Source organism: Heptranchias perlo, chromosome 3, assembly GCF_035084215.1.
Source record: "Heptranchias perlo isolate sHepPer1 chromosome 3, sHepPer1.hap1, whole genome shotgun sequence".
Taxonomy (NCBI): domain Eukaryota; kingdom Metazoa; phylum Chordata; class Chondrichthyes; order Hexanchiformes; family Hexanchidae; genus Heptranchias; species Heptranchias perlo.
Window position 1 is genome coordinate 51,416,760 of NC_090327.1, and position 25,175 is coordinate 51,441,934.

General features: G+C 46.2%; 1 protein-coding gene across 2 annotated transcripts in view; it reads left to right on the plus strand.

Moving 5' to 3' along the window:
* dlgap1a (discs, large (Drosophila) homolog-associated protein 1a) overlaps positions 1–25,175 on the plus strand; it is a 221,819-nt gene that overhangs the window by 97,294 nt on the left and 99,350 nt on the right. The window contains exons 5-6 of one of the 2 annotated variants that reach the window (XM_067979641.1): positions 8,112–8,120; positions 10,238–10,254. The exons of the other annotated variant lie outside the window; for it this stretch is intronic. Of the exons in view, the coding sequence (XP_067835742.1) occupies positions 8,112–8,120; positions 10,238–10,254 (26 nt within the window). The remainder of the gene's footprint in view (positions 1–8,111; positions 8,121–10,237; positions 10,255–25,175) is intronic. 2 annotated transcript variants of the gene reach the window in all.

A 25,175-nucleotide genomic window follows, 5' to 3' on the forward strand; every position in this document is an offset into this window, starting at 1 on the left:
GATAGCGTTGGACTGTGCCAGTACTTAACCCTTGAACACGAGGATTTTATCTATGGTTGATTGAGCTCTACATTCTTACACCTTCCGTGTTCCAGTTTAGTTTAGATTCAGTGTTTTACTCAGTAATTTATTTTTCCTTTCTTCAACTTTCTTCCCTTCTCTCCTTGAATCTGTTGGCTCACTAACATAAGTCATTCACCCAAGTGGCATTATTCATGTATGCTGGCAGGTTATCCAACTGTGGAGGGCATCATAGCCAATCCTGATCCCATCTTCATCTGGTGTCCACATGTGCATGTGCAAGGGTTGCTGGATAGAAATCAGGAGCATGAACTCTGGCTGATTTATTCATTTTATCCCCCTAATCCAAGAGGTGCTGCACCTCAAATAAGGCAACAGTTGCTGTCGCGGCTGAGATCAGCCAAATTAGCACAGATCGGGTTATTGATCCTGCGACTTTCTTTGGTGTATGGCTTTGAGATAGAGACTTTACCTTTGAGTCACTGGGATGCCTCACAATTGAGACTGTTAAAGAGCCAATGTTGCTTCTGAAACTGATTTGAAAACTTGGAGCAAAGTTTTTTTTTCTCTTGTAAGGTGTTTTTATATTGCACAAGACTGCTAGTGCCACCAGGTACTCCAACGCAGACCTAATGCAGCATGAGACTCATCCATGCTTGGGGAATCTGTCAATATAAAAGTGCCTATAGTTGTATTTGCTATGTAAATATTTTTAAATAACATTGTTTTAGCTGCTAAACAAACAACCTTTCTCAGACTTCTTGTGAGTTAAGAGGAAATAGTATTTAAAAAGACAGGTTACAGAATACACAAGTAACAGACATGTTAGGGCAGGGTACTGACTGTAGATGTTTAGATAAAAGAGCTGTTAAAAGCATTGCTACTCTGATGTGGTTTGACCAAAAACAGAATGCTTGAATGACAGACTCACACAGTATTTAATTAGACTTCCGGGCAGACTATTTGACATTCTTGATTTTAAAGAAGTGTGACATGTTTACAGTCTTTCTCTGCAGACAGCACTGTAATATACTTCTCAGTAATTTGACTATTAAAGATAAAAAGCTTCTGGACTTGGTTCACAATCTTTCTGTGCTGCATTATGGTGAGAGTTAGTTATGGAACCTCATTACAAAACAAAATGTTTAGTACGTTCCACAGTGGTTCACTGGGTGAATGCACTGCCTGACGTCGTATTAAGACAGATTAGGAGAGCTTTGGGTATGATACCCGGTCAGAGCTAAATTAGCTGATCTCAGCTGAATAGAGGTTGGGGTTCAGTTGTCCTCGTCACCCTTGAGCTTGGCTGGGAAATCCAATTGCTGAATAGGGAGGGAGGATCAGTCTTTTAGTTTGTCTTCTGAATGTCCTGAATCAGTCGGTAGCACTCTTGCTTCTGAGTCAGTAAATTGTGGGTTCAAGCCCCACCCCAGAGATTTCAGCACATAATCTAGGCTGACACTCCAGTGCAGTACTGACTGAGTGCTGCACTGTCGGATGTGCTGGGGTGGATTTTCCCTCAGAGCGGAATTGTCTGGTGGAATGCCCTAAGACGGCCTGCCAGCTGCAGATCGCTGCAAAATCAACTGTCAGGCGGCCCGACCAACCTCCAGGCCGGAGCAGGGTATGTTTATCGAGGGGCGGGGGAACCCGATCTGTGAAGTGAGGGAGCCAGAACGGCAGTGGCCCAGGCTGGGTTTGTGGAGCCTGGAGGAGCACTCAAACTCCCCCCCCCCCCCCCCCCCCCCCCCCACCCCCCGGCCCTGCAAAAATGAAGAGGAACTCGCCTTTGGATCCTCTTTGGCCAGACTGCCACCTGATGCTGTTTGAAGCGTGCATGGCGCGCTCTCCGTCCAGCTCATTCCAAAAATGAAAATCGGGGTGCTGTATACATCAAAGGACCCCAATTAGCTTTTTAAACGGTCGTACCGCCTGACTCAGGACCTCTCTGGCCATCCAGTGGTAGAGCACTATTTTCGGGGTTCTACTGTGCTGTTTCCGCCAGGCGGGAGATGTTAAATTTCTCCCCCACTATATTTTGGATGAGATGTTAAAGTGAGGCCCCGTCTGGCCCCTCATGAGGACGTAAAAGTTCTCATGGCATTATTTGAAAAAGAACAGGGGAGTTCTCCTGTCTCCTGGCCAACATTTATCCCTTAACCAAGATCACTAAAACAGATTATCTAGGGGAGCTTCCTGTTTGTTGGACCTTGCTGTGCGCAAAAATTATGTCTGGCTATCTGACTGCAAGGGACATCATATTTGAGCTAAATCCTCTCCTTACCCCATACCTGTGTACTTCTGGCATGGATACATCTGGAGTGGGACTGCTAGCCAATTTTTCCCTGCCCAACCCAGAGACGCCAATTGTAGAATACCTGTTGCCCGTGCTGAGTTCCAAACTCCTTTTTAATACTGGCTGCTGCATTAGAACGCCAAAGCAAACTATACTTTTTAAGCCAACGGCAGTTAAAGGAGACTAATTAATTCACAATTGAATTTGAACAACCTCAAACAGTAAGCAGACTGATCGGAATGTAAAACCTCCTTTAAAAATAATTGCTTGGCAACATTTTATTTCTCATTAGTTGGTTCATTGAAGTATTGTACTTTTGAATGAATTATTTCAGCTGCCATTGCTGCTGGTGCACAGTGATGTCATTTTTTTCCTCTCTTGTGGTTACATCATATCCCCAGTAGTGTACATGCCAAATGTTTGACATGTTGAAACCCATCACCATATTTAACAGCCTCTAAGCAAAGCTACTGAGAAATTCACACAGGTAGAGCTTCTTTCTGCCTGATGTGGAATTTTTTTTTTATAATTCAATATATATTTTATTCATAAAATTTGTAAAGATACATAAAATATAATTCAAGTCACACTTCAAACAATACAATACAGGTCATACAATTTGCAATGGTACATAAAGTACAATTCAAAGGTCCCAGTACAATCAAACAGTGATGTGGAATGCACACCCTCTCCTTGTAGGGACACACCCTACTTGCCTAAATCTAGAGAGTTTAGGGGCACGATTCTAAAAGGGAAAAACAGGTGGGTTGGGGCCGGGGTGGCAATCAAAATCGCTGTTTTTGGGAGTGGGCAGACATCCCGGCTGGAACCCGCACATTTTTGAATGAGACTCTGGCAAATTTGTGTGCGTGTGTACAGCAGTCACCAGGAAGTTCCGCCCCCACTTAAATCTGGCAGGCTAATAATTAAAGGAGCAAATGTACCCATTTGAGGTACTTAAGGTAGTTTATTTTTTGTGTATTGGATAGTTAAAAAGATTTTAACGTTACCTGGGTGACTTTTCCACGGCTTCCCATTCATGCTTGGTGAAACCAGGTGGGAAGGGCCGGATCAGTGAAAAATAAATTAAATAGAATTATATTTCCCATTCCAAACAAATTAAATAAACGTACCTTAAAAAACAATGTTTTCTGGGCCCCACCCCTCACCCCCCGATCCCGATGTCCGATGTCTGCCCTCTGATCCTTGTCCCCCACCCCATTTCTATCCTAACTGCCAATGAGGTCTTTCTTTCTTTCTATCTATCTATCTATCTATCTATCTATCTATCTATCTATCTATCTATCTATCTATCTTTTGTTCTTTCGTTCTTTCCGTCTCTCGCTCTCTCTCCGCGCGCGCCCCCCCCCCCCCCGGGATGTGTTGCGACACCTGGAAGAGGCGTTGATTGGCCTCAGTCACAACCCGCCTACTTCCCTTCCGGGTTTAGTGCCCGCAAATCAAACCCCACCCCGGACTCATCCCGCCTGCATATTAAAAGTGTGCCTTAGGTGCAGGTTTAGCAGAGCCAAGGTTTAGGAACTGCCAAGTATGTGCTGGATTATTGTTGCAGTTTTGCCAACTACACATTGGTAAGTTTGCTACTGCTTGTGTGGCCAGGACCCCCCAATCGATTGGAGGTAATAGCTTGCAGGGTTATCTGGAGCCAAGTAGAAAGAATCCCAGCCTGCAGTGACAGGTCTGCTTCTCCAGTTCTAATAGTGAGCCAGATTTACTGGCCAATCATCAACAATGCCCTGCATTACTCAGGTGTCGATTACTGATTTTTACGAAAGAAGATTAATTTAGGTCTGAACTTCCATCACAAGGTATGTCCCCTTGGTGTCACATTGACCCCAAATACGCACTGCTTATCTCCTGACTGGTGAGGATAGTCACTAGCTGGTTGTTAGACAACTGACCGTTGCAGGTTTGAGCCCTTGCCAGCATCCCCAGGTGCCAGGAGTTCCTCGTGAGTGGCATGGTGATAACCATAACTCACCATAAAATATATAAGTACATTGTCACCATTCTAAAACTTGGCCTCCAGATAATGCCTTCCAACAACTGTCATCTCTAGTCTTAGTTTCTTAAATATGATGGAAATCTGCCTTCTTTGTGGTGGAAAGACCTACACAGGACAGCTTGCATTGTGCTAACCATCTTGATATTCTATACATCCAAGTCCAAAGCTGCTTAATCCAGATCCTCACATGAGGAGCTTTGGCAGAGAGGCACGCATGCTGTGACTGCACTTCAAAAGTAATTCATTGTCTGTGAAGCACTTTGCGATGTCCTGAGGACATGAAAGACATATAGTGCAAGTTCTTTCTCTTTCTTTCTATAATGACTTGTTTTAGCTAACTGTTGCTAACTTAAATAACACCAGGTTATAGTCCAACAAATTTATTTTAAAATCACAAGCTTTCGGAGATTATCCCCTTCGTCAGGTGAATGAGTGAAAAGGTTCTCAAATCGCATATCTTATACTAGGCTGGGACAGCATCACACCAATCAAAAGGTGTCGTTGTTGTTCAAACAGGCCAGTCACGGAGAACAGCACGTCCCAGTACACTGGATATACATTGTGTCAATTACACAGACAGACAGAAAGAAACCCAAATGGGAGAGAGAGAGAGAGAGAATATTAAAAACATAACTTTTTTTTCCCTTTTTGCTGGTGGGGTTACGTGTAGCGTGACATGAACCCAAGATCCCGGTTGAGGCCGTCCTCATGGGTGCGGAACTTGGCTATCAACTTCTGCTCGACGATTTTGCGTTGTCGTGTGTCTCGAAGGCCGCCTTGGAGAATGCTTACCCGAAGATCGGTGGCTGAATGTCCTTGACTGCTGAAGTGTTCCCCGACTGGGAGGGAACCCTCCTGTCTGGCGATTGTTGCGCGGTGTCCGTTCATCCGTTGTCGCAGTGTCTGCATGGTCTCGCCAATGTACCATGCTCTGGGGCATCCTTTCCTGCAACGTATGAGGTAGACAACGTTGGCCGAGTCACAGGAGTATGAACCATGTACCTGGTGGGTGGTGTCCTCTCATGTGATGGTGGTATCCGTGTGGATGATCTGGCATGTCTTGCAGAGGTTGCCGTGGCAGGGTTGTGTGGTGTCGTGGACGCTGTTCTCCTGAAAACTGGGTAACTTGCTGCGAACGATGGTCTGTTTGAGGTTGGGTGGCTGTTTAAAGGTGAGTAGTGGAGGCGTGGGGATGGCCTTAGCGAGGTGTTCGTCATCGATGACATGTTGAAGGCTGCGGAGAACATGGTGTAGTTTCTCCGCTCCGGGGAAGTACTGGACGACGAAGGGTACTCTGTTGGTTGCGTCCCGTGTTTGTCTTCTGAGGAGGTCTATGCGATTCTTCGCTGTGGCCCATTGGAACTGTCGATCGACAAGTCGAGCGTCATATCCCGTTCTTACGAGGGCGTCTTTCAGCGTCTGTAGGTGTCCATCGCGTTCCTCCTTGTCTGAGCAGACCCTGTGTAGTCGTAGGACCTGTCCATAGGGGATGGCCTCTTTGACGTGGAAGCTGGAAAAGTGGAGCATCGTGAGGTTGTCCGTGGGCTTGCGGTAGAGTGAGGTGCTGAGGTGCCCGTCTTTGATGGAGATTCGTGTGTCCAAGAAAGAAACCGATTCTGAGGAGTAGTCCATGGTGAGTTTGATGGTGGGATGGAACTTGTTGATGTTATCGTGTAGTCTCTTCAGTGATTCTTCGCCGTGAGTCCATAGGAAGAAAATGCCGTCGATGTATCTGGTGTATAGCGTTGGTTGGAGGTCCTGTGCAGTGAAGAAGTCGTGCTCGAACTTGTGCATGAAAATGTTGGCGTATTGGGGTGCGAATTTGGTCCCCATGGCTGTTCCGTGTGTTTGCGTAAAGAACTGGTTATCGAAGGTGAAGACATTGTGATCCAGGATGGCGTCTGGAGATTGGCTGTTGTTGGTGTTGAGTACTGAGGCTGTTGCAGCGATGCCGTCATCGTGGGGGATACTGGTGTAGAGTGCAGAGACGTCCATCGTGGTGAGAAGTGTTCCTGGTTCAACTGGTCCGTGGGTGCTGAGTTTTTGTAGGAAGTCTGTAGTGTCGCGACAGAAGCTGGGGGTTCCCTGTATGATGGGTTTCAGGATGCCCTCGACGTATCCGGAGAGGTTCTCACACAGGGTTCCGTTGCCTGATACAATAGGACGTCCGGGTGTGTTGGCTTTGTGTATCTTTGGGAGGCAGTAGAAGTCTCCCACGCGGGGAGTACGTGGGATGAGAGCACGTAGGATGCTTTGAAGGTCTGGATCGAAGGTCTTGATCAGTTTGTTGAGCTGGTGGGTGTGTTCTTTGGTCGAATCTGCGGGTAACTGTCTGTAGTGTTCCTGGTTGTCCAGTTGTCGGTATGCTTCTTTGCAATAGTCCGTTCTGTTCTCTATGAGAAGCATACCGACAACCAGGAACACACCCCACCAGCAAAAAGGGAAAAAAAAGTTATGTTTTTAATATTCTCTCTCTCTCTCCCATTTGGGTTTCTTTCTGTCTGTCTGTGTAATTGACACAATGTATATCCAGTGTACTGGGACGTGCTGTTCTCCGTGACTGGCCTGTTTGAACAACAACGACACCTTTTGATTGGTGTGATGCTGTCCCAGCCTAGTATAAGATATGCGATTTGAGAACCTTTTCACTCATTCACCTGACGAAGGGGATAATCTCCGAAAGCTTGTGATTTTAAAATAAATTTGTTGGACTATAACCTGGTGTTGTAAGATTCCTTACATTTGTCCACCCCAGTCCATCACCGGCATCTCCACATCATAACTTAAATATATAACAGAGCTCCCCTGATCCTAAGTGAAATTCCAAAAACCAAAAAAGAAGCTGAAACGTCAATAAGTTGCTTCCCTATTGGGAACTATCTTGCCAGTTTATAATAAGTTTTGAATCTATTATATTATGTGATCTACAAAAGCTGCAATTGGGAAAGGTGGAAGAATTTTCAGGTCGGTATTTTGGTTTTTGCCACTGCCCCTTTTTTTTGTATTGTTGTACTGGATCTTAATTTGATATTCCATTTTCATCTTTTTAAATTTGTTTCCGTTTTCTCCCCTACTACAATCCTGTTCTCACCCAGTGCCCAGATTTGCACACTTTACTGCAGGGTCAGAAATAGACTCAACTGTGATACTTCAAAGGAACCGTTAGCCTGCAAACACTCACTACAGTTTATTTTCACTTTTACTGCCAGACAGAAAGTGGGCGGTAGGGAATCGGCTAGCTCAATTTACGCTCCGCCCGATTTTCTTCCCATTGACTTATTACGAGACCCATCAGCAAGTGGCTCCATAACGACCAATGCAGATCAACGTAGTTTTCAGTACTAGATCCAAAGCTCAATTACAGAATGTCTGAGCAAAACAGGCATCATTATTAACAAAATTGTTATTACAAGGATTGATAAATTAGCAACAAAACATCAAATTATAGCCCATTGATGTGTATAAGGATCCATCCCTTTAACCAACAGGACTTACTCCCAAGGAATAAGCCTATCCCTAGATACCAACTGTATATGGAGTACTCAAAGCCCCAATGCCAGAGAAACTGTAAGAACACACACTAACGTAATTCCCATTTCCAACAAAGAGGGGACTTTCTTTTGAGTCAGCTAGCAGAAGGGGCATAAAATCAGAACCTGTATTGTCTTTCAAATTCACATGAATGATACAGATGAGGAAGGTCATTTTTACTCATCTTAGCTCTTCCGTCCAGATCAAACCTAAAGTTTCTCACCCTTGCCCTCACAGCATCAAACTGTTTCTTAAATCAGTCCAGGATTTTTGCCACTGTCCTGCCCAGAAGTCTGTTCCATGCATTGATCAGTCTTTCAGAAGTAAGCAATGGTGCATATTAAACCTGGAGCACACATGTCTCCTTCTACTGAGAGAAAGCTCGATATCCAGATCCCTCTCTTGAAAAACTGGAAATTGTTAACTGCTTCCTCGAGGATCCGTAACACCTGGTGACAAATTTCTCACCAGGTGTATTCCTCCCCAGAGAAGGGATGAAGTGACAATAATACCAACATCAATGATTTCAACTGAATATAATTTAAGTTATTAAAATTAATGCCTTACTTTGATTGCAAATATTAAAATCAGGTAAATTTCACATCTGGTTAAACATCCCACAGGCTAATAAAACCCAACTCCTTCATTTCTTCCAATTCAAAGTACAGCTAGCATTAAGAAAGATGCAGGCATCCAATTTTATCACCCACAATCAATAGTAAAAATTCTCCCTGGTTCCTTTATGTTTCTCTTTTTAAAAAAAAACCTGGCCTGCCAGGAAGACTGAGTAGTCTTTTAAATTTAAACTCATAGTACACACAACCAAACCCAAAATTACAGTTGTTACTGTTTCTACACCATGCATGGTTTGATGCAGTATGGGGAGGGTAGTGAGAGACAGATGACTGACTGTCTGGCAAAAGGTGCCATCCCAGAGGCCAAAGTTAGTATGTTCAATAATAAAAACATCAAATTAAAATTTTGTGAGCCAAAAGTATAAAAGAAATTGTGTTGAAGATAAAATGTAACTCCCACAAGGCAGTTTTTCTTTTTTGCTTCCAATTTTCTCCCCATCTCTCTTGAAGTGCTGACTGTTTCAGGGGCCCACTTCACAATCATCAGCCGCTCTCTGGTTCCTTGCCTAAGTGACTATCCTTCACGTGTTAGTCCAGACAGTATTTGCTCTTGCAGGGCATGAAATCAAAGCCTGAACACATCCTCACCTGAACATACGTGTGTGCACACACAAGCACGCACACATGCGCACGCACACCCACATTTCCAGCAGATGTCATTGGGTAGTGATCAACAGTAAGAACCCTGGACAATTAAAGCCTGATTTTAATCCCTGCCCCCGACAAGAACGAGACATACGGTGGGGTTACAATATAGGCAGCGTGGCACTCACCGAATTCACCCGGTGCCATCTTAACAGGTGAATTTTGAGCAGCGTGTGAAGCCCTCACTGAGATTCAAAAGTCAGGGTCTGCTGACATCATTCAGACCCTGACAACATTTTTAATCTATTGCAGTGAAGTCGGTGCCTGGTGCCAGCCTTGCCAGGGATACCTGGTGCCGAGGAACAGCAGGCCCAGAAGAAGGCTGAAGAGATAAGTTAATTTTATTTTTAATGGTTTCCTTATGGGCCTGGAGGAGCAGGAGTGCTCCCCCAGACCTCACTAGGAATGCTTGGGCCTTCCCTGCCCCGGACCCTCGCAGAGTTAAACTTTTGCTTGGATCCTGGGCAGCAACCTCCTGCTGCACTTGCTTGCTTCCTTCCGCCAGTGTCACATCATTGACAGCGAGGATCTAACTTATTGAAATGAGGCCCAGGATTTAACATGGCCTGGACCTCACATCACAATCAAGGCTAGGATTCCTCCTTCACCCCCCCGCCGCGCCCCCCCCACCAACTCTTTGTCTAGAGGCACTGAAACTAATTGTACAATTATGCCTTTTAGCAAAACTTGTTTTTGTAAAGTCCGTTGTAATTTTGCTGCAATATTGTTTTGGCTAGGGGTTTATTAAGCATTTATCTTGTACAAATGTGCATTAAATTACTTCTGAACAAAAATTAAAATATTTCTGGAGCTTGTGGTTGAAATTGTGCTGTGCGACATTAGTAACTTGTTTGTATGATGTTCCTGTTTCCACTATTTAATGTAACTTAGCCGTAACAAGTTTATTACTAATATATCACATGATGTGATTTCAACCCTCATATGTACAAGTGATGTGACAGCTATAGACCAACTGATTAACTGAGGGAAAGCAAAATCCAACACTGTCTTGTAAAAGGCAAATGGGTCTAGTTTCTAATGAGATTAATTTATAACGGCAACCCTGTATGATAAACAAAGCAGCAGCAGCACTGTCAAAGGTACCATATGCGCCCCATCCTGAAGGTTGGTTCCCAGGGTGCCTCCAATGACTGGTTGTCGGCAGCAATTTGATTGCGTCCATCATATTGAGTCTTGTGATGCTCGGCTGACTTATCAGCCTACCCCTACAGGCCAGCAGTGGAACTTCACATTGCTGCATGTATGCACCATCCCCCAACATTGGCGAACGTCCCAGCTAGAATGGCAATGCCAATTTTCAGTAAGTACACATTAATAAGATCCATACATACATTGGTGCTTGAAAAAGATGTGACTTTGGAGCAACTGCACATGTACAAATCTCACAGAAGCATAATTATACTTTGCTGTAAAATGTGCCCTGCAGTATAAATAGAGCAAAGTCAACAGCAGGCAAACCAGAACAACAACAATTTGCACTTATATAGTGCCTTTAACATAGAAAGAAATGCCCTGAAGTGCATCACAGAGGCTTAATCAAAAAATGGACGTACAGCCAAAGAAGGAGATATTAGGAAGGGTGATTAAAAGCTTGGTCAAAGAGATGGGTGTTAAGGAGGTTCTTAAAGGAGGAGAGGTAGATGGAGAGGCAGAGTGGTTTAGGGAGGGGATTCCAGAGCATGAGACCTAGATGGTTGATGGAGCTTGGCGAAGAGGAATGCACAAGAGGACAGAGTCAGATAAATAGAGATTTCCTGGAGAGTTGTAGGGCTAGAGGAGGTTACAGAGATTAGGGATGGGTGAAGCCATGAACTGATTTAAACACAAGGATGAGAATTTTAAATTTGAAATGTTAGGGAACTGGCAGCCAATGTAGGTTAGCAAGCAATGGGGTGATGGGTGAGCTGGACTTGGTGCAGGACAAGATACAGGTGGCAGAGTTTTGGATGACCTGAAATTTACGGAGGGTGCAGAATGGGGTGCTGGCCAGAAGAACATTGGAAAATCGAGTCTGGAGGTAATGGGCATGGATGAGGTTTTCAGTGGCAGATGGGCCATGGCAGGCGATGTTATGGAGATGGAGGTATGTGGTCTTTATAATGGAAAGGTTATGGGTCAAATAGGTCACTGAAGTTATGAATAATCTGGCTCAGCCTGAGACAGTGGCCATGGAGAAGGATGCAATTGGTGGCAAGGGTACAGAGTTTGTGGCAGAGGCCAAAGGCAATGGATTTGATTTTCTTACCGCTTAACTGAAGAATATTGCGGCTCGTCCAGGACTGGATATCAGACAAGCAGTTTGACAACACTGCTTGGAGGGGTCGAGAGAGGTGTTGGAGAGGTGGGACTGGGTGTCATCAGCTTATATGCAGAAGCTGACTCCGTATCTATGGATAAAGCCTCCAAGGGGCAGCATGTAAATGAGGAAGTGGAGGGGACCAAGAAAAGATCCATGGGGTACTCCGGAAATAACGGTGTGGGGACGGGAAGAAAAGCTGGAAATGCTGCCGCTACAATTGATGGTTAAAGGTGGAACCGAGCGAGAGAAGTCCCACCAACTGGCGAGGTGTTGGAGGAGGATGGTGTGGTTGACCGTGTCAGAGGCTGCAGAGAATGTTATATGTGACTTTGGTTACTCCATTATAAGTGGTTGTGTAATATATTTAGTCAACATCATTAATAAGATCATAGACTGTATGGCTACATATTGCATTCTAATTCCATGAGAAGTGAGCAGAGTTTCAACTCAGACAGTTCTTTAAGTTAAGAGTTCACATAAGCTTAACACAAGAACATAAGAAATAATAGCAGGAATGGGCCATACGGTCCCTCGAGCCTGCTCTGCCATTCAGTCAGATCATGGCTGATCTTTGACCTCAACTCCACTTTCCTGCCCGATCCCCATATCCCTTGATTCCTCTAGAGTCCAAAAATCTATCCATCTCAGCCTTGAATATACTCAGTGACTCAGCATCCACAGCCCTCTGGGGTAGAGAATTCGAAAGATTCACATCCCTCTACGTGAAGAAATTCCTCCTCATCTCAGTCTTGAATGGCCCACCCCGTATCCTGCGATTATGCCCCCTAGTTCTAGACTCTCTAGTCAGGGGAAACAATCTCTCAGCATCTACCCTGTCAAGCCCCCTCATAATCTTATATGTTTCAATAAGATCACCTCTCATTCTTCTAAACTCCAGAGAGTATAGGCCCATTCTACTCAACCTTCTTCATAGGACAGTCCTCTCATTCCAGGAATTAATCTGGTGAACCTTCATTGCACCATCTCTAAGGCAAGTATATCCTTCCTAAGATAAGGAGACCAAAACTGTATGCAGTACTCCAGGTGAGGTCTCACCAAAGCCCTTTACAAAACGTCAAGTCACTGTGAACACCAATAAACAAAATGAACAAATGGCTAAATCAGTGGAGTGTAAGTCAGAAGTACCCCTGCATGATATCAAGTTGCTTTTATCATTATGTTTCTTGTACACATGATATCATAGCAGGTACAGCACAGGAGGAGGCCATTCGGCTCATCATGCCTGTGCTGGCTCTTTGAAAGAGCTATCCAATTAGTCCCATTCCCCAGCTCTTTCCCCATAGCCCTGTAAATATTTTCCCTTCAAGTATTTATCCAGTTCCCTTTTGAAAGTTACTATTGAACCACCCTTTCAGGTAGTGTATTCCAGATCATTGCAATTCACTGCATAAAAAAATGTTTCCCCATGTCTCCTCTGGCTCTTTTGTCGATCATCTTAAATCTGGTTACTGATCCTCCTGCCACTGGAAACAGTTTCTCCTTATTTACTCCAACAAAACCGTTCATGATTTTGAACACTTCTATCAAATCTCCCCTTATCCTTCTCTGTTCTAAGGAGAACAACCCCAGCTTCTCCAATCTCTCCACATAACTGAAGTCTCTCATCCCTAGTACCATTCTAGTAAATCTCTTCTGCACCCTTTCTAAGGCCTTGACATCCTTCCTAAAGTGTGGTGCCCTAGAATTGAACACAATACTCCAGCTGAGGCCTAACCAGTGATTTATAAAGGTTTAGCATAACTTCCTTGCTTTTGTACTCTATACCTCTATTAATAAAGCCTAGGATCTCATGTTTTTTTTAACAGCCTTCTCCACTTGCCTGCCACCTTCAAAGATTTGTATACATACACCCCCAGGTCTGTCTGTTCCTGCAGCTCCTTTAAAATTGTACCATTTAGCTTATATTGCCTCTTCTCATTCTTCCTACCAAAATATATCACTTCACACTTCCCTACGTTAAATTTCTTCTGCCATGTGTCTGCCCATTTCACCAGTCAGGCTATGTCCTCCTGAAATCTGTTACTATCCTACACATTGTTTACTACATTTCAGAGTTTTGTGTCATCTGCAAACTTTGAAATTATACCCCCTATACCCAAGTCCAGGTCATTAATATATATCAAAAAGAGCAGTGTCCTAATACTGACTGCTGGGGAACACCGTTGTATACTTCCCTTCGGTCTGAAAAACAACCGTTCATCACCACTCTCTGCCTTCTATCCCCCCTCCCCATCCAATTTTGTATCCATACTGCCACTGTACACCTTTAATCCCATGACCTTTAATTTTGCTAACAAGTCTATTATGTGGTATTTTATCAAAAGCCTTTTGAAAGTCCATATACATAGCATCAACCGCACTACCCTCATCAACCCTCTCCATTATTTCATCAAAGAACTCAATCAAGTTAGTAAAACACGCTTTTCCTTTAACAAATACATGGTAACTTTCACTTATCAGTCCATACTTTCCAAGTGCCAATTAATTTTCTCCCGGATTATTGTCTTTAAAAGTTTTCCCACCATCGATGTTAGGCTGACTAGCCACTAATTGTCGGGTTTATCCCTCTCCCCTTTTTTTGAACAGTGGTGTGACATTTGCAATCCTCCAGTCTTCTGGCACCATTCCCATATCTAAGGAGGATTGGAAGATTGTGGCCAGAGCCTCTGCAATTTTGACGCTTACTTCCCTCGGTAACCTAGGATGCATCCCATCTGGACTGGGTGACTTTTCTGCTTTGAGTACTGCCAATCTTTTAAGCATCTCCTCTTAATCTATTTTTATCCTATCCAATATCGCTGTTACCTCCTCCTTTACTGCTACAATGGCAGCATCCTCTTCTGTAGTGAAGACGGATGCAAAGTATTCATTTAGTACCTCAGCTATACCCTCTGTCTCCAGAAGAAGATCTCCTTTTTTGTCGCATTCTTCCCTAATATTTATAAAAGACTTCTGGGTTCTCTTTTATGTTAGCTGCTGATCTATTCTCATACTCTCTGTTTGCCCCTCTTATTTCCTTTTTAAGCTCTCCTCTGTACTTTCTGTATTCAGCCTGGTTCTCCACTGTATTATGAACATTACATTCGTCATAACCCTCCTTTTTCATCTTAATCTCTATTTCTTAATCATCCAGGGAGCTCTAGCTTTGGATGCCCTTCCTTTCCCCCTCGTAGGGATGTGTCTGTACCCAAACCAACTCTTCCTTGAAGGCCTCCCATTGTTCAATTATTGTTTTGCCTACCAATTTTTGATTCCAATCCACCCGGGCAAGATCCCATTTTAACTCACTGAAATTAGCCCTCCTCCAGTTCACATTTAATTGTTCCTTGTTCTTTTCTATAACTATTCTAAACCTAATGATATTATGATCACTGTTCCCCAAATGTCCCCTACTGAAACATGCTCCACCTGCCCCACTTTATTCCCCAGAACTAGATCCAGCACTGTTTCCTTCCTGGTTGGGCTGGAAACACACTGTTCCAGAAAGTTCTCTTGTACACATTTTCAGGAAATCCTCCTCCTCTTTGTCCTTTACACTGTTGCTATCCTAGTCTATAACGGGATAATTGAAGTCCCCCATTATCACTACTCTATAATTGTAAACAATTTTACAACACCAAGTTATAGTCCAGCAATTTTATTTTAAATTCACAAGCTTTCGGAGGCTTCCTCCTTCCTCAGTTGAACGATGTGGAAATGAAATCCTCGAAATGAAATCGCATTTATAATTCACAGAACAATGCTTGGTGATTACAGACAGTTTTTTCAACTGCCCGTTGCCAAGGCAATCAGTGTGCAGACAGACAGGTGTTACCTGCAAGGTCTCAGAATATACAAATCACCAAAAAAAAAAACAAAAAAAAAAGAGATCGAGAGGTAGAAACATAGAAAAGACAGCAACTGACCAGTTATATTAAAAACAGATAACATTTGTTCGCTGGTGGGGTAACGTGTAGCGGGACATGAACCCAAGATCCCGGTTGAGGCCGTCCTCATGGGTGCGGAACTTGGCTATCAATTTCTGCTCGACGATTTTGCGTTGTCGTGTGTCTCGAAGGCCGCCTTGGAGTACGCTTACCCGAAGGTCGGTGGATGAATGTCCATGACTGCTGAAGTGTTCCCCGACTGGGAGGGACCCCTCCTGTTTGGCGATTGTTGCGCGGTGTCCGTTCATCCAGACGCTGCGACAACGGATGAACGGACACCGCGCAACAATCGTCAAACAGGAGGGTTCCCTCCCAGTCGGGGAACACTTCAGCAGTCATGGACATTCATCCACCGACCTTCGGGTAAGCGTACTCCAAGGCGGCCTTCGAGACACACGACAACGCAAAATCGTCGAGCAGAAATTGATAGCCAAGTTCCGCACCCATGAGGACGGCCTCAACCGGGATCTTGGGTTCATGTCCCGCTACACGTTACCCCACCAGCGAACAAATGTTATCTGTTTTTAATATAACTGGTCAGTTGCTGTCTTTTCTATGTTTCTACCTCTCTATCTCTGTTTTTTTTTGTTTGTTGTTTTTTTGGTGATTTGTATATTCTGAGACCTTGCAGGTAACACCTGTCTGTCTGCACACTGATTGCCTTGGCAACGGGCAGTTGAAAAAACTGTCTGTAATCACCAAGCATTGTTCTGTGAATTATAAATGCGATTTCATTTCGAGGATTTCATTTCCACATCGTTCACCTGAGGAAGGAGGAAGCCTCCGAAAGCTTGTGAATTTAAAATAAAATTGCTGGACTATAACTTGGTGTTGTAAAATTGTTTACAATTGTCAACCCCAGTCCATCACCGGCATCTCCACTTCATCACTACTCTATAGTTCTTGCATCTTTTTGTAATTCACCTGCAAATTTGCTCCGCTATCTCCTACCCACTATTTGGTGACCTATAGTATACACTCAGTAGCGTAATAGCTCCTCCATTGTTCCTTAATTCTAACCAAATAGATTCAGTCTTTGACCCCCCCTTAACTACATCATCCCTTCCCAGTGCTATAATAGTTTCTTTGATCAATACTGCCACCACCCCCTCCTTTCTTTCCTTTCCTATCTGTCCTGAATACCTTGTAGCCAGGAATATTAAATACCCAATCCTCCCCTTCTTTGAGCCAGATCTCTGTTATTGCCACTATATCATAGTCCCATTTGGCGACTTGAACCTGCAGCTCACCAACCTTATTTACCATGTTACGTGCATTTACGCACATGCAATCCAAACTCATCTGATCCCTCCTATTTCTGAATTCGTCGTTACCACAGTACTATTTGACCTCTCTAATGTTTCATCCTGGTACCCATCCCTCTGCCAAATTAGTTTAAACCTTCCCCATGAGGACATTGATCCCAGTTCTGTTAAGGTGCAACCCATTCATCCTAAACAGTTCCCTCCTGCCCCAGAACTGGCCCCAATGCTCCAGGAATCTGAAGCTCTCCCTCCTGCACCATTTCTCCAGCCACGCATTTACCTGTCTTACCATACTATTCCTATATTCACTGGTGCGTGGCATTGGGAGTAATCCAGAGATTACTACCTTTTTGAGGTCCTGCTTTTTAACTTTCTCCCTAGCTCCTGAAACCCTGACTGCAGGCCCTCAATCCTTTTCCTCCCTATGTCATTGGTTCTCACATGGACCACAACTTCTGGCTGTTCCCCTTCCCCCCCCTCAAAATGTTCTGCAACTTCTCAGTGATATCCTTTACCCTGGCACCAGGGAGGCAACACACTCATGTCAGCAGTTGCAGGAATGCCTGTCTGTCCCCCTGACAATCAAATACCCTGGAACAACTGCATTTCTTTTGCACCCCCACCGCGCCCCCCCCCCCACCGGTGCAGCCGAGTCTCCCACGGTGCCGTGGATTTGCTCCTGACTCCACTCCCCCAAGGTGTCAAAATCCTCACTGCTATTCAACACTGAATACTGGTTTGTGAGTGCCACATTCCCAGGGGACTCCTGCACTGCCTGTCTGTTCCTCATAGTCTGGCCGGTGGTCACCCACTCCCTCTCAGCCTGAACTCTCTGTAGCTGCGGGGTGACCACCCCCTGAAACACTTCCCGTATGCACTGTAGTGACGCCAGCCGCCCCTCAAACTCAGAAATTCTAAGCTCGAGCTCAGGCAGTTAGCGGCACTTCCTGCTCGTGGCAGGATGTCCATGTGACGGGCCCCAGCTGTCCTGCCGTGTTAGCCAACAGTTATTTAAACTGTTTGTTTAGCTTTAAGGCAATTTACTATTTGTCCAACACTAAAAAAAACACCAATCATTAAAGACACTAACCACTCAGAAGAATAACCACTAAAACACTAACCAATAAATTAAATACTCACTGACTTACCCCCGGCACTTCTCCTTGTCCTGTGACATCACTTTTTGACGTTTTCTTGATTTTTTGATTCCTCGCTTGGTTCCCTTTATGTTCCGCTCCGCAACAGGCGCTTCTCCCCCGAGCTTTCCGCTCCGCAACAGGCGCTTCTCCCCCGAGCTTTCCGCTCCGCAACAGGCGCTTCTCCCCCGAGCTTTCCGCCCAGCAACAGGCGCTTCTCCCCCGAGCTTTCCGCTCCGCAACAGGCGCTTCTCCTCCGAGCTTTCCGCCCCGCAACAGGCGCTTCTCCCCCGAGCTTTCCGCTCCGCAACAGGCGCTTCTCCCCCGAGCTTTCCGCTCCGCAACAGGCGCTTCTCCCCCGAGCTTTCCGCTCCGCAACAGGCGCTTCTCCCCCGAGCTTTCCGCTCCGCAACAGGCGCTTCTCCCCCGAGCTTTCCGCTCCGCAACAGGCGCTTCTCCCCCGAGCTTTCCGCTCCGCAACAGGCGCTTCTCCCCCGAGCTTTCCGCTCCGCAACAGGCGCTTCTCCCCCGAGCTTTCCGCTCCGCAACAGGCGCTTCTCCCCCGAGCTTTCCGCTCCGCAACAGGCGCTTCTCCCCCGAGCTTTGAGTGCATTTTTCCCGCACTTACAAGTCTAAGAATGACATTCTTGAGATGTCCGATTCACTGTTGCATGCAACAGCCCTGTACCTGCCACTTCTTGGATCGAAATCTGGCTGTCACCTTCCCTGTCCGTCCTCCCTCTAGTGGCCACTTTTTCTCACTGTACAGGAGTATCTTCTAACACACTGACACATGGGGCACGATTTTAAAAGGGCAGTGGGATGGCAGCCGGGGTTGGGGGGGGGTGGTGGTCGCGGGGGTCAATGGGCACACGACAAACATGAATAATAAAAAATTACCGTTCCCCACGCGATAGCGACTTAATTGGTGGCCATTAACCTTGTTTCCGGGTTTGCCGTCCGAAAGCTGCGCAGTGGGCGGACTGCGCACCCACATGACAGGCTGTCAGCTGGAGCGTCTGGTGTTAAAGGGCCATTGGCCCAATGGAATTTGCTGGAGCAAAGAGCCAGAAGACCCAATGGAGCAGCACAGGGGCAAGGCAGCTCCGCGATTCAGCGATACCTCACTTCAGGTGCTACTGACCGGGGTGAGGAGGAGGAGGGAACTATTTTACTCGGCCGACAGGAGGATGTGTCCTGCCTCTGCCACCAAGAATGCCTGGCTCGAGTTGGGAGTGGAGGTCACCAGCAGGAGCAACATATCCTGCACTTAGGTCGTTGAAGTGCTTCCTGCACTGGACCCAACTAGTTCAGCAAAAGTAAGTACACTTATTGAGTCTCCTGCATTCTGTGTCACACATCACCACCCCCACCCCCCCCAACTCATTCTGCACTGCCAAGAATACTCCATAACATCACTCCTCACACCCACTTAAGGCTTATCCTCAACTTACCTTCACTTCCTGAGTACTTCCTCACCTCCCCATTTATGACCCCACCACTACCACTCACCCCAATCCTGATCCAATATGATGTCTCTGTCTCATACTCACCCTCTGATGCACCTCTTTCACAGTCAGCCTCACCCAAAGCAATGCATTCATCAGTTGGCCACTTCACCATCACTCACTCGCACGTCTGTACTTTCTCCCCTTCTAGGAGAAGAGAGCGCAAACTGTACACAAGAGAGCGAGGACTGGAGGGGGGCCACAACAAATAGTGCTCCTCACAGAGGCGGAGGAAGAGGTCCTGGAGGTCAGCCGCACCCTCTAGTGCCTGTCCGTTGGGGACGTGAGACTGGCACCCCACAAATGTCTGGTGACACAAATTTAACATTCATCACACACAACATGAATTGATGTTAACAATGATTGGCATGTTAATCACTTCAGTATGCTCATCGCAACATGACACATCTGTGATTATGCGTAATATTGCCTTCTGTTCCCTTACAGGCCCTTCAACGACCACAGTGACAGGAGAGGGCAATTCCTCAGAGGAGTTCCCGGCCTCTGAGGGCGCACCGTCACATCTTAGCAAGCCATCCACCAGCGCAGATACTCACACCTCGGTGGGTCCTAGTAGTCAGTTAGTTAAGTTGGTACCTGGTGAGTCACCACACACAAGTGAGCATGAGCAGACACTGGTGGTAGGGGCAGCTGTGGAGAGTCCGCGTCGGTGGGCGCACTCCTCTCCGGGCTCTGCTCAGCTGGACGCAGATGCTGAACCCCGGGGCCATCCTTTAAAAGGAGAATGATTGAGGGACAGTAGCACATTTGCGAGGTACTGGATCAGGTGCCACATGCACTCTCCACAATAGCGCAGAGAATGGAGTCATCCAACTCCTGCATTAGTGGAATGTTAGCACAGGTACGTGAGGGAATCTCTGAAATAGTGTCACAGGGACGTGAGCAACTGTGTGAGATAGTGTCGCACGTAACTGCGGAAATGTCTGAGATAGTGTCGCAGGTAAATGTGGGAATGACTGCGATGGAGAGAAGGCTGGCCTCCGGTGAGCTTCAAGCACGGTTTACAAATAAGTCCATTCAAGCCCTGACGCTGGCTGTTCGGACTCACGGTGAACAACATTCTGCCGCCTTAAACAGGCAGACAGAACCTTTGCAACTGGGCTTCCAAGGCATCAAAACAGTCCTCCAAACAGTTCTCCAGCAGGGTGGTAGGAATGATGTGGGCCTGGTCCAGGACACGGATGATGGCAAAAGAGAGCATGGAAGTGGGGGCGCCACTCAAAGCGCTCCCATGTCTCACCCATTGCCCCCCTCTCAACCAGTACCCGTAATGCTGCCTCCTCTCCAGGTGGCCGATTCTGACCCTGCACAGTTGCAGGTGGAGCAATCTTTGGAGGGGCCCTTGTGGGCTCCGAACCCCAGAGGGCACTGGCTGAAAGCATCTAAGCAGTCTGGCCATGGACATGAGCAACCTGCCACTACCTCTGCTGCAGCCACATGGGATGCACCACATAGAAGTAGTAGGAAGAGAAAGACTAAGGATTTGGATTCACGAAGGGTATGCATAAGGGTGTCTGACGGACTGTCATGTTTTTCATTTATATTTGCTTTTTGTTAAAGTCACATTAAATGTTATCATTCACACCACTACTGCCACGTCTTGACTGGCGTTTGTGATTGCGCCCTTTCATGTGCTTTATCATGAACGGCGACACTTGGTGCCACCCAGTGGGTGACTTTACAGTGGGTGTATGTGTAGTTGCAGGACTGTTTTGTGCGGGATGGGGGGCCGCTGGTGTTGGCGCTGGTCTTTCCAGGTGGTGTGAGGACTGGACTCCTCTCACTTTCTGATCTTACGAGAACCGTTCACATATGAGTGACTTGCTGGCCTCGTGAACAGCCAAGTGAGCCACTGCTCTGCCCGCGGGTTTGTTGTCGTCCTCCTTCTGCTGCTCTTGCTGCTGCTGCTCCTCCTCGATGTGGATGCTGGATAAAGGCATGGGGCCTCCTCAACCAGTACCCCTCTCTGTTGCACCATGTTGTGCAGGACACAACACACTATTATAATGCAACCCACTCTCGCTGGTGCTTATTGAAGTGCTCCCCTAGAACGATCGAGGCACCAAAATCGTATTTTCAGCAGTCCTATCGCATGTTCAATTACAGACCTGGTGGCGATGTGGCTGTCCTATCAACACTGTTGGTCACTGATAGGGTTCCTCAGAGGTGTCTCATGAGACACTTGTGCAGGGGTATCCCTCGTCCCCGAGGAGCTAGCCCTCAAGGTGCATGGAAGAGGTCCGGGATTTTGGATTCCCTCAGAATGAAGGAATCGTGGCAGCTGCCAGGGAATCTGGCGCACACGTGAAGAAATCTTATGCATTGATCACAAATGAGCTTAGCGTTGATGGAGTGATAACCCTTTCTGTTTATGAGCAGTCCAGGCTCGTGTGGAGGTGCTCAGATTGCTATATGGATGCAATCAATTACACCCTGTACACATGGGAAGCCAGCCACAGAGTGGAATCCCACTGCCCTCTCCGTCTGGCTGAGGTCGTTCATGGGGAAGTTGACGTATTGAGGCCCTGCGAAACAAGCAGTCAGTGACCTGCCTTATGCACTTGTGGGAAGACGACTGAGAGACCCTGGCAATGTCACCGGTAGCACCCTGGAATGATCCGGAAGCGAAGATGTTGAGGGCAGTGGTCACTTTAACAGCGATGGGTAATAAGATGCCGCCAGGCCTGGCCGGAAGCAGCTCGGCACGAAGGAGGCTGCAGATGTCTGCAACCACCTGGCGACTCACTCTCAGCCTCCGTATGCACTGCTCCTCAGAGAGGTCCAGGAAGCTGAGCCTCGGTCAGTAGACCCTCTCGAGGGTAGTGCCTCCTGTGACCTCGCTCCCTCTGTTGTTGCCCTCCCTGATCTTGTGCAGGTGCCTGTGGTGCAGCACTATGTTGTGGAGCTCCAAATGGCGGAAGTACACGCTGTGCCTGGCGAGGATGGTGATGTTCCTCGTCCTCTGGTGTACTGGTGAATGCAGTCATCGTGCCCCCCCCCCCATCTTGATGGTGTCAGTTTGAGGGGGTGTGAAAAGTTGGTAAATATGTGTAAACAGAAGAATTCTGAGTGGAAACCATAAATTTTCAGTCCAAACACAAAGATCTCCCAGCCAAAAGTTTGTCCAAGAGAACTGAGTGCCCTGCTGCAATAACTCACCTTTTATCCCCATCTGTCAAACAGGGATTTAAATGGCCAAATGGCTGCAGGCTGAAAAACAACGACTTCCCAATGCTGTGTTTCACACAGCACAGGAAACATGTTGAGGCAGCGTTGAAATCGCTTGCCTTCATTGTAAATTACATTTATTCCTTTTTAAACTACTTCAGCTAGGTAATTTAGTGCTATAAATGTTGTCCCAGCGGGACTTCCGGGTTCGGGAACGGCGCACACACTCGGATGGCTCTGGGTCGTGCGCGTTCGGCATCTTGTAGCCGGGATTTCTGCCCGCTCCTCAAAAAGCCAATTTTCATTGCCCCCCAATGCATCTGGACTTTTGTTTTAAAATCGAGCCCGTGAGGAGACACTGGCTGAAAAAAATTTGAAGTTTTCAAATACAACGTTTTAATTAAAAGACATCAATCATTTTACAAGTATGAGCTCTGTGCACGTGCCTGCAAACAAGTAGGGCGCACTGACTGTTTACATTTTTTAAAAATCCTTGATTCCAGTTGTCTCCTGGGAAGCAACCAGAAGATTGGGTGAGGGGGAGATAAGAATTGGTCGTTAGAGCAACAGCCACCATGTTTTCTAGAATTGAGGTAATTTCATTGTTCAGGACACTGGTTCATTTAGTAAAGAAAAAAATTGCATTTGGGATCAAAAGCCAAAGTGCTTCAATGATGAAGATTCTTGATCTATGGCTCTTGTGCAATTTGGGCAAAATCCTGGTGGTGCTGCAGTGGCTCAGGTTACTTCTGCAGCACCAGTAGAGGTGGCCCAACATTTTACAGGAGGAAAGACCCCTGAAAAGGATTCCAAGAAATTTTTTAGACCTCAGCCGAGACTATGGCCTAAGAAAGAATGGTATTAGGGCCAAAATGGAAAGAGAGGAGGCCTGTACTAAGCCCTCTTCCAGCATTAATAGAATTTTGTGGCCTTACCGCCACTACCCTGGGCCTACCACCATCTTTTTCCAGACAGTCCTCGGGAGCAGCAGTAAGAGGGGCAGATAGCAGCAAAATCGGCCAAGATGTCGGACCCGCCCCCTCCCCCTCCCCCTCCCCCTCGCCAGCATTTACAAATGGTTGGCAAAAGTCCCAGCAGAATAGTGGAGGAAAATCCAGCTCAATTTTTTCACTAGCAATTGTAAACTTACCGACTGTTCTTCACAAGATTGGTCGCAGGAGAGACATGTTTTCTCATAGGTCTTTCAATCTGACTTCAGAATGACAACCCCCTCCCTAGTGGCCCATTAAACACATTGAGCAGGTTAGTACACCAGCATGCTTGCATTGTTAGGAAATTTGTGTTTTGTTGCAAGCAGGCTTGACTCATTGGGCTAGTTCATCGGTTGTATTTTTCAAATTGACTCATCATCTATATTATCCTTCACCTAAAATACTAGTATCAGTAATGATGGCCATGAAACTACCGGATTGTCGTAAAAACCCATCTGGTTCACTAATGTCCTTTAGGGAAGGAAGCCTGCCGCCCTTACCCAGTCTGGCCTATATGTGACTCCAGACCCACAGCAATGTGGTTGATTCTTAATTGCCCTCTGAAATGGCCTAGCAAGCCACTCAGTTGTAAAATCTCGCTCAAGAAGGCAGCTCACCACCACCTTCTCAAGGGCAATTAGGGATGGGCAATAAATGCCGGCCTTGCCAGCGACGCCCACATCCCGTGAAACGAATTTAAAAAAAACCTCCGCTCTCCTATTCATAAATGGAGTTTTTTGTGTGTGCAGAAGACTGCATCTTCATTTTCCAAATCTATAGGTGAGAAAAGATAAAGAATAATATAAACATGGGAGAGTAATAATGATATCACTCTCCCACAACTGAAATGCAACATTGGTTGTAACATACAATGGTCCTGTGAAGTGCCTTGGAACATTTTACTACGTTAAAAGCGCGATATCAATGCAAATTGTTGTTGTCGTGGATTCGATCCTCGCTCCATAGATTTGAGCACATAATATTGGCTGACACCCCAGTACAGTACTGAAGGAGTGCTGTACTGTCGGAGGTGCTTTCTTGTGACCGAGAGGTTAAATTGAGGCCTTGTCTGTGCTCTCAGATATAAAAGATCCTACGGCAATTTTTGAAGAGCAGGGGAGTTCAGAAACAGATTATCCGATCGTTTATTTTGCAGCTTGTGGGTCCTTGCTGTGTGCAATTGACTGCCATGTTTCCCATTACAACAGTAACTACATTTCAAAAGTACTTTATTGGCAGTGAAGTGCTTTCGATATCTAAAGGCTTATCTTGCCAGCTTTACGGTTCAGGGCTCTCACTTGTGCCTCATCAGCAGTAAGGCTCATGCTATTAAGGAACACTTTTATGTTTCATCCCATCTTGTTCTGGGTCTGCCTCGTGGCCTCTTCTATGTTGGTGGTGAATGCTGTGGCAGTGTCAGACTCGGGGTGGTGCACAAAGTGTCCATGCCAGAGGAGTTGGTAACAATCAACCAACTAGGGTAGCAGTGGTCAATTAGTCAGGTTGCGTACAGTTTCATTTAAGATTTTAACCTGAGTCCTAGTTGCGTGCAAAGCGATCTAGAATCGAATCCATCGATTCGCCTACGCGTTACTTTGGTGCGAAACCGTGCTTCTGAGCCCTGTTTTTTTTAAATAATTTAAATAGAAGTGCTTTGGGATATC